The sequence below is a fragment of the Vitis riparia genome, chromosome 6 (assembly GCF_004353265.1).
Source record: "Vitis riparia cultivar Riparia Gloire de Montpellier isolate 1030 chromosome 6, EGFV_Vit.rip_1.0, whole genome shotgun sequence".
NCBI lineage: Eukaryota > Viridiplantae > Streptophyta > Magnoliopsida > Vitales > Vitaceae > Vitis > Vitis riparia.
This window is the reverse complement of record NC_048436.1, coordinates 19,304,443-19,315,001: the sequence shown is the minus strand read 5'-3', so window position 1 is coordinate 19,315,001 and position 10,559 is coordinate 19,304,443. Positions and strand designations below refer to the sequence as shown.

At 36.0% G+C, this 10,559-nt stretch overlaps 1 protein-coding gene across 1 annotated transcript; it reads right to left on the bottom strand.

The window, feature by feature from the left end:
* Positions 1–979: 979 nt before the first annotated feature.
* Positions 980–10,279, bottom strand: LOC117916172 (serine/threonine-protein kinase GRIK2). Its single transcript, XM_034832069.1, has 13 exons — positions 9,834–10,279; positions 9,460–9,668; positions 8,730–9,123; positions 8,237–8,311; positions 8,109–8,153; positions 7,388–7,462; positions 6,418–6,505; positions 6,137–6,261; positions 4,813–4,908; positions 2,067–2,133; positions 1,849–1,964; positions 1,577–1,655; positions 980–1,462 (listed from the first exon to the last, which is right to left on the bottom strand). Exons 3-13 carry the CDS (start codon positions 9,054–9,056, stop codon positions 1,311–1,313), a joined length of 1,245 nt encoding a protein of 414 aa, XP_034687960.1. The 5' UTR covers positions 9,057–9,123; positions 9,460–9,668; positions 9,834–10,279; the 3' UTR covers positions 980–1,310.
* Positions 10,280–10,559: the final 280 nt, after the last annotated feature.

Genomic DNA, 10,559 nt, shown 5'->3' with positions numbered 1-10,559 from the left:
TCTGCAAACCAACATATGATTTTTGGGTTTGGTTAGAAGCAATTTAAGGGGGGAAATTGATTTTTAATTTATAATTTGAATTTCCTTTTTATTTATAGTTTATCAAGCAAAAATGATTATATTTAGAATAAGGAACTAATTTTTCATTCCTACATTTTGGAACATCGGCTTATGTGAAGGGGCCGAGGGTTGGATGGGTGGAAGGAGAATCATTGCATGGAACAGTATGAATATTGACACAAAAAAAGGGGGTTTGGTGTAGTTTGCATAGATGCATGAGGAAGCTGATTGATTCCCAATGAAAAGGTATGAGAGTAGAAAGAAGAAACAGAAGCAAAGACTTCAGTCTGACAAGGGGAATTGTTTTTTTGAGGGTAAAATTCCATTTCCACCACATTTCCCATCCAAATCAGGAACCTGTACAATGATGCCATCGCACATGAGGAAAATCATCTGGCTTTCACTATTTTATGCTTGTATTTTTTGTGGCATGTGGCATGATGTCATTTGTCCAGGGGGACGTGAACGCTACTTTCCAGATTTTGTTTTCCCTTTCCACCACCTCCTGCCTCCTGCTTCATCCTACTCATCCATAATCCATCTCTCTCTCTCCCCCCACCAAAAGATGCCCTGAAAAAACAGTGGTCCTGATGTCACTCCTGAGCCCAATCACGTCACCTTACTTAATCAACCCGAAATCTATAAGACAAATATCAAGTCATTCACAATTCCCCTTTTTTAGTGGTTTCAGAGTTTCTCATTTACTAATCTAAATTTCTCTTGAAATGCACAAGAAACCTCACAAGCCACAGATGCTCCCGAGAACCATTGCATTTGCCTCCGCAACGACTAATGTCAATGTGATTAATATCCTAACAGGCAACCAATCTCCCGTATCTTTACCCATATCAGTGGAAGTGGTAGTTTGGACAAAGATGAGAGAAGGATAGAGAGAGATGCATAACCCTAGCGCTTAGTATGAAGTGGCGGACTGAAACATAAGCATATCTCATATTCAATATTCAATTCAATGAAGCCTTGTCCAAATTGTTTGGGGTTGGCTACACAAATTGTTGGTCGTCAAATCATAACAGCAAACAAATCCCCAAGTTCCAACTCTTTCACAAATCAAAAACCATCCCACCAGTTCTCGCAAATCAAAATCCCCTTCCATACTGTAAATCAATTCCCTCAAACGACTCTCTCTCTCTCTCTCTGCTCTGAGAGGGTCCCCCCTATTGCTTCAAGAACTCTACATTTTCTACTGTACAAAACAAATCCAAACTATTTAAAACATTTGTCAGCATGGTTCATGTGAGAGTACTCTTCCCATTTCCAACAGGATCTTCCCTTAGCAATATATTTCGCCTGCACCAACACAAATACTGAGGAATTGGCCCTTCTTCTCCGATAACCCAGGCATGCTTTGCAACAGCATCCAACGTCATCCTTTCATTTGGGTCTGCATGACACAATATTTCAACAGGGGAAAAACAGAAACAAACTCTGGCCTGGAGGCAAAAGGAAAAAAAGGAAAAAAAAAATGAATTAATTATGAAGAGGTTCACAGACGGACCTTTGCAGAGAAGCCCCTCCAGTAGGTTCCTTAACTGGGGGTTCATGTTATCCGGGAGAGATAATAGGTTATTGACAATCTGGAGAAGGTAAAAACTGGATGCTTAGTAAAGTAGAAAATGCACTTACAAATGAATACTGGAGGAAAAGAATTGGAAAACAGAAGGGACGGTATCAGGATCAGCAGCAGTAACAAATAAACCAATCAACAATGAAGGGCTAGGGAAGCAATATTGTCCCCCAAAAAAATGGCAATGCCTGTGGCGGACACACCTTATCATACGTATCCTGCAGCGATTCTCCAAGAAATGGGTATTGTCCAAGCACCATACAGTACAAGGTAACTCCAACAGCCCATGTGTCTGCAGCTTTGCCATGATAGGTAAGACCTGTCAATAAACAGGAAAAGTCACATGCTCTGTAAATATTTCTGATGTCCTGCATGATTTTAATTATGCTAAAGAGATTCTCCAGTAGAAGGGATCCCCAACCTAAACAGCACTCTGGTGCAGTAAAAACAGGAGTGCCAGGAGAACGGCGGAGCTCATCATTATCATCCTGCATAAGAAACCATTTCAACAAGGTGGCACAAGAATTGCATTCAACGCCTTAAAACTAAAAGGTATTCCACTACCAAATTTAAAAACTCTGAACACAAAGAAATATGGCGCCTCAAGTACAAGGTCATAGGATCACAACATTCTTCTATTCCAGTTTCAAACATGTAATCTAACCTTGATGTCAATACAGGTCACATCCTGAATAACCAGAGACTACAGTAGGAACCAGAACATCAACTTCCAACTTGTAAATAAATCTAAAACTCAGTATCAATATATAAGAAATACAAGTTACAAAATCTATTTCCAAGGATTTGGCTGCCAGAATTCCAATTTCAAACATGCAAGCCTGACCTTGATTTGGGGCTTCATGTGTAACTGACCACCAAACTAAGAATCAAAACATCAAATTACTTTTAATCAGTTTGTTTGAGTGCCCAAAAAAAACTGTTCAAAGAGGGTACAGGAAAAAGGAAAGGTCAAAGAAATCAGATACATCAGAATCAGCACCATCTTATGCCTCCCCAGAGAACCACACTTTGATTTGTCACTTTCCAATTTTCCAGTGAAACCAGGGATCAACAGATTGTAGGAGATAGCAAAAGATGTGCCCATTTCTAAGCTAATTCAATGTCTTGTAACTACTGTGTAGCAAGTATTTAAACAAAATAAACTGACATATCAAAAACAGTGCCTTAGAAATACTCTAATTCCTCCCACAAGGCAAAAAAGGCATATCTTGCATCTTCCATCCTTTTACCATAGGTTAAAATATATATGCTGCACAGCTAGAATCCTTACAGGAATATTCCCAGAGCAATTGACCAAAAAATATTTGAGGGCAGGCAAAAACATTGATACTGCATAGATAGAAATAGAATTCCTCAGCCCAATGCAGTTGCACCGTCCTCACGGTTAGCTTTAACTCCACCTGACATGTTGAAGGTGCTTTGGGGTGAGGAGGATGATGCACCTTATTTGACACAAGGCCCAAAAGAATATGACATTATCCTTATTAGTTTAGTTATATTAGGAGTTTTTTTTTGCTTAATGTTATAACTTTATGGTTAGAAGTTTTTAATGGCTTTTGAAATACAAGTCCTAGCATGCTCCTATATTGTTCAAGAAGAGTTGTAGTATGTTTCTATGTGTTTCTGAGGTTTTTTTAAGCCTATAAATAAGGTTGGCCATGAAATATGATGGGAAACAAATGAATTAATTTAGAAAATATTTTCCAATCAAACAAGATTTCCTTTCTCCTGAATATAGAGGGAATGTCCAGTTCAGCCCATTTAAACCATGAATAAAGCTATGCATGGTAAATGGCTCCATAGATTTACAGAGGAATAAGATAGTCTCTTAAGGATTATTATAGGAGCTTAGTATAGATCAAACCTGTCTGGATGGTTTGCTAATAGACTAATACTCAGCCACGGTTTATCAAAAGCAATCTTAAATACTCAGAATTTTCTAGAAAAGTGTGTTAGCAATAAGGATGCCAGCTGCATTACCGTTTTGGTTTGATGTTGCAAAATAAATTTTGGATGCAGCCTTTTCAGATTCTTTCATGTAAGCACATTTGCCATCATATGGCAGTATCTCCCAGCTGAACTGTTCATCCACATTCTTTAAGGTTCATGATAAGGAGGCAGAGGCAGCAAAAATGCATCTGTCTTTACTGCACAATGAGGCTGGCAAGCATACATGCTGCTATGAGTGTGGGTGATGGATGGTGCACTCACATCTCTGAACAAGTCCTTTTTTACTTAGACCACTGAATCCAATCCTTTTGGTTTTCCAAATAAGCCTATGACAAACCCTGAATTACCTTCAAAGATTTTGTTTTTGTTTCAGCACACAAGATTTTAGTCCATCCTATATGAGCTAACCTTGCCTAATTGTTGTTGTGAGAGATGTAAACTGTGCAAAGAGTAGGTGTCAATTCACTGCTCCTTATCCATCTCTTAGAAGGCCATTGCTTTGCTACGAGGAGTTGCTTTGGCATTGTTCCCCATTGCAGGGTAGGTACTTCTTTACTGTATGCAAGGTTAGTGAAAAAGAGGAATAAGCTTTTTTTGCTGATTCCAGGGTCCCTTTTTTTGGGCATACTGGAAATATAGGAATTGTGGACCCTTGAGTTAAAGGTGTCTTTTGTTAGCATTGTGGCCAATAAGGTCCATTCTTTTCATGTTTCATGGACATCTATAATTACAGATCAATTATTTAAATCAACCCCCTCACATCTTCACCTAATTTTTAGGAAAACATAATTTATCACAATACCCATAAACACCAAAACCTCCTTTTGTATTTATCTAAATGAATGCTTCAATTCTTCTAAACAAAAATGACCCTTAATATATAAGTTGTAAATGTTTACGGCAGCCCAATTTTAGAAACAAGAACACCAATTTGCAACATGAGATAAGGAAGACTTGAAAAAATAGACAAAAGAATAGGAAACATGGATACATCTTACATATTTAAAACTAAGAACACCAACACAAACTAAGGAAAAGGCTACTTCCACAATATAAAATTAATAGGGAAACAGGGATTAGTTTACATGTTTTAAATTTCATGTGTATCATTCATTACTAGAAAAACAAATGTCACAGAATATAGGCATGAGTTCTTATTCTCAACCAAATTATGGTGTTCAAAGAAGTTCCATTACCTCAAATACCTGGCTGACACTAAAATCCGCTATCTTCACTGTACCAGTGCGAGTAACCAAAAGATTGTCTGGTTTAATGTCCCCATGCACTATATTCTGTTGTTTAAAGAGGAGAAAAGCAATAAAGATCCAAATTGTATTGATAGCTACACACTTCCAGTGTAACAAAAAGGGAAGGTAATTGAAATCAAGGCAAGAAATGGAAGACTATAGCTGAAATCCAGGTTAACTGCTCATGAAGAGATGATATGATATGCACATATTGTTTTTGGGGTTCCAGCCTTGTGGTTTTTTATCCTCATGCCAGCACACATGTAGTAGTGGCAGAAGTATCCGCTAGCTTTCAAGATTTTAATCTTTTTGAAAGAAAAAAGGTAACATCATTCATGAATTGCACCAAAAACGCAGACAGATGTGCAAACAACTATGGCACTTGACAGTATACATTAACCAAGATGGTGCCATCCATAAGCAAGCAGTAGACAACTTCATTGAAAGAAACAAAAATTGCATGCTAAACAGTTTTATACCAGCTAGAACTATTCAGACAAATGGCATAAACCTAAGAAAAACAAGATCAAAAAACATTTTTTCATAAGCCAAAATCCAAAAAAGCTTTACAAAATTCACTGTAGATAGACTAGTCACAATCTAAAATCCACTTAGGATTCCAATAGCCAAAACTTAATGTCGATAAACTAGCATTTGGAAGGCCAGAGAGCCTACCACCAAAGAAACAGGAATCAGCAACACATTCCATAATAACATATTCTTGTTTGATTCGACTTGGCTTGCAGATTTCTATTGTAAGTATTTATCAATTTAAAAAAGATCTAAAAATCACTATCATTAGGAACAAACTATTCATCAATTAAAAAGTTGGTTCAAAACCACTATTTCTTGGTTAAGAATCACTGGTTAACATATTACAAGAGGATGTTATAAATTTTAACTGAATCCAAAAACACTTCAAAACCATCTAAAAATGTTATTCAATGATGAATACTCCAGACTCATATTCATGACCAGTGTTTTAAGAATTTTGTTTAATATATCTAAAACTCTCTTACAATAGAACATTCCAGAGCTTTTCATCCTATGATCCATAGATCTGTGTGTTACTGAAAAAATGAGATGTATATACAGAAGTCAGATGGTTCAAATATACCTAGTGAAAAAAGAACCTATTTTAAAATGCTTGCATATTACCAGAACTATAGCAAATGAACAATATAGGCTTATGAAAAACAGAGAGGGAGTGAAGAGAAACATATGTCATCAGTCATAAGGAAAAATTGTATAAAAGCAAACTTCAAAGTCATACATGAGCATGGAGGTAAATCAGCCCTGAGACTATATCTCTCAAGTACTTTCTTGCAGTATTTTCTCCTATGCCGCCTGGGGGACCAGAACCCTCACATACCCATTTGCCTTCCACAAATTCAAGAACTGAAGAAAAAAAATGAATTTGCAGTCAAACAGTAAATTAACTTGCTAATTTTAAAAAAATAAAATCTTCATGCAAGAAAAGGTTAACATACTTAATCACATAATTTGATGGGAAAAAATGCATACAAAGAAGGGAAAGAAAGTGGCAATAAATACCCATATAGAAGTGATCTGTGCTTGGGTCATCAATCACCTCAATGAGATTGACTATATTTGGATGGTTCAACATTTTCATGATCAAAACCTACAACGCAAAGGATATGAATAAATTGAACCTTTATCAAGGTAGAACTTGTTGATGATGTCATTAAAAAGTGTCATTCACCCAATAAACGAAGAAAAACCCCACTATGCTCAATGCTTAGCTCTTGTAAATGGCATGCCAAACATTTCTATGGGCAGAGTAAAAGATGTTACCAGATTTGGTGATCCACACTGCATCACAAGCTTAAGTGTGGAGAAAAATATGCCCTAAGCTAGATCAATAGAAAAAAAAAAAAAAAGGTAGGAATAAAAGACCTAGAGCTTTCTTTAGAGCAGAAAACAGTTTCCTAACTAAAAAAACACATTTGACAAATTTTTGGCTGAAAATAAATTTTTGAAATTTTTTCTAAAAATAGGTTTTTTTAAAACAAATTTGAGATGTTTTCAATTATTTTTTTTCTAGGGTATTCTGAGAAATAATTAAAAACATGGAAAAAAAAAATCTTAGGGAACTTTTGCACTATATATAAATGTATGGTACCATCACGGAAAAGAAGCCAAAAAAACTATTTTTTATTTTTGAATTTTCAAATACAATTTTATAGATGAAAATAATTGAGAACTGTTTTGAAAAAACTGTTCTCAAAAACAGTTTTTTGAGAAATGTTTTAAAAGACATTGCCAAAAAAGCCCTTAGGAACTTTGATACATGGGGAAATTTTCTTTTTTCAGGAAAAAAAAAACATCAGATGATGTTTATTACCAAAAAAATGCACGTAGAGGTTACAAATTAGCTATTGTCTAACTTCGCTTATAAACATCCAAGTTAAAAATAACAGTGCCTGGAGGCTGGAGCAATTTGATGTAGTATTCCAATAAGATAAAAAATAATAATTGTAATAATAATGCAATGAGTGTATACCTCCCGAAGAACATCAGTCATAGCTGTTTCTGAAGGAGCAACTCGCAGCTTTAACAAATGAGACTTGTGAAAGGCCTACAATTCAAAAAATTACATTCATACATAATAACTGAAACCTCCATTGTATACGAACCACAAAACATCCAATAAAATACCTATATTATGTTTCTAAGACATCCCTAATTAATTGAGTACTTGATTAAGACCACATCACCAAAAAGTGTTTCCCAGTTTCCTGCATAAATTAATCAAACACAAAATAACCCTCCAAGAAAGTAGAGGAAGAAAACTAGCCCAACCAATTTCTTTTATCAAGAAAACTTCTGCCTCTCATGGTTCTCAGAGTCAGACCTATCATTTCTTACACGTATTTTATTTTAACATTTCTAAGAATGATAAAATAAAACCACACCGCATGAGCCACTTGTGCGTTGACAAATAAGCCCAGCTTATCACCCTACCATGTGGTAAAATCAGTTTAACAGTAAAACAGCTGGAATTTTATCCTTTTTGCAGCACAAAATAATATAAGTACCTTAGAATAAGAAAACACATATGAACCAGACAAAATAACTAAAAGTTTAAACTGCCAGCAGAAGATAATCTCCTTTGTTTTGAAGTAGCAAATATCCTAACCACAAAAAGGCAAAAAGAAACTGACAACAAGAGTATTTTCCAAAGAAAACACATTCCACAAAATCAAGTGGGGAAAAGGCAGTACCTTAATTGCATAATGATTCCCATCTTTGAGGCTCCGATATAGAACCTGTTGCATGTGCAGGACAGGAAGCTAAAGAAACCATTTCTTTGAGCAATTAAAGAATAAAATGCCATTAGCACCATGCTTACCACTTTGCCATAGCTTCCAGAACCAATCTTGTACTCACGAACATACTCATTGATCATCTTATTCCCATTTTCATCCTGACAGCATTCAGAAAACAATAAATTATTATCAATGTAGAGAAAATGTTTAACAAATAACAAATTCTACATCTAACGCAACAATTGTTCCCCTAAAACACGCACAATACATGAATTAAAAAAAGTGTGACTATGCACATTTTCATCAAGTTATAGAACAGCCTTAAAACTCAGTTTGGCTAGATATTTGTAGTCCTTAGAACATGAAAGTGAGAACCATTGAGATGTCATGATGATGGAGTAACTTAAGTCACTTGTATACAATATCTAATTTTAACATATGAAAGATTAAGATACTTTAGGTTAGTGTTCTGGCAGGTGGCTTTGACAACTTACTCCCAAAGTTAAACTGTAAACAGAGAAAATTATCATAATAAAAACACCTAAAATTTGTTCTTGTATTTTACCCTGTTTAATCCTCTGAGCGAATAAGTTTGTGTGTTTCCTTGACGGGAAATTCACGGCAAATCATTCCATTTTGAGTTCTCAACATAAGAATTTCTTCAGAACGTTGGACACGGCTTTGCAACTCACCATCATCTCCATGTGCAGTATCAGAAACCTCACCATTGTATGATCGATCATCAACTTCTTCTATATCTTCTTCCAACAAAAACTCCTGGGAAAGGCAATTGGTTGAGCCAGAACCAGGCCTTGATAAACTTTTGGGTTTTCTCACAAATCCAAAGCAACCACAGCAGCCCATTTCTGTCACTCTAGCAATAGAGTAGTCCTTACTGAACATGAGAAACCTGAACGCTTGGGCAGTAATTATAATTCACACCACAAAATACAAATTGGACCCTAAAAACCTGTAAAAGGGCATAACCTTGAATTAATAAAATAAAATCCCAAAACCCTATAAAACTGTAAACCTTCTACAATTTGACAAAATGAATCCTTAAAATTAAAACTCCTCAAGTTAAAGCTCCAATTAAGTAGCTTTTATAGGATCAATCATATCAAATTGGAGGGCATATCTACACATATATTAATTTCACGTTTAAAATTTGTAAATTCTACTAAATCCACTACACCCCTTTGATATGATCTGTGCTATGAAAAATTCTTTTTTTGCATACACAGATTCATTCATGCAGAAAACCTATCTATGCAAATGCAATTGAGGTTGTGCCATTCATGCAAACCTGATGAAGAAAATGAGTAAGGGGGCTTCAAGGCCCAATTCGATTCGCTATTCCACCGGATGCCATTCAGCCAAATGAAAGAAACACCTCACGAAATCGATGCCGCTTCGATTCAACACCAACATCTCTCGAACTCCACTTTATACCAATCAATGCAGCTTCCCCCAACCCCAATTTCAAATACCCCACCAACAACACCTTGACCTTATCTAAAATAACACACAAAATAAAATAAAAAATTAATTAATAAACAAATAAAATAAACCACAAAAGATTCAATACAGCTGAATATTCAATAAAAGACAAAGTCGTATAGAACCCTCAGACGCCATCAACCACGAACCATATGCACATAAATATATCCAGAAACTCACCTTGATGACTCGCCCGATTTGACACCTTATCTCTCGCGACGAATCCAAGACCGAGTTTCAAAATTCAAACTTCAAAAAAAAAAAAATTTCCAAGAAGTATTCCTTTTTAATGTGGAATTTAGGGAAACCCTAATTGGAGTTCATCGGAAACCTAGATTAGATCCGCGGCGATAATCGGGAGGCGGTGGTGAGTGAAATTGGAGAGTTGGGGTTGTTCGAGGCGATGAGAGATTTGGAATCAAAGGCGGGAATAAATGGGAAATTTTGGGTTATTGTTTTTACGAAAATTCGGGAAAGAGCGGAGAGAGAGAGCGGACAAAGCGGGAAAGAGAGGAGGAAGGTGGCGAAGTTATAGAGAGAGACAGCGTGGTCGCCCTTATTTTGACATTTCCGTACGCTCATCCCACGCCTTGAGTGTCACTCTTGAGCCATTTTAGGGTTTTGCCCCCCTCCCCCCCAACTCTCCATTGTCTTCCAAAAAAACTTAATATTAAAATTATATACTTTATTTTACATTTAAAAGCATATATTATAATATTATATGCTTCATGGAAATAGAGGTTATGAAAGGAAAAGTGAGACGAAGCCTTGAAACCCACTCACCACTTAAATAAATACAAGTATGGTTTAAGGAAACCAAGGGCAAATGATAATGAATTTGGTCTGATTTTGGAAAAGATTGGTTGTTTGAGGTGCACTCTCTCCCCACGTGATTCCACCTTCCAT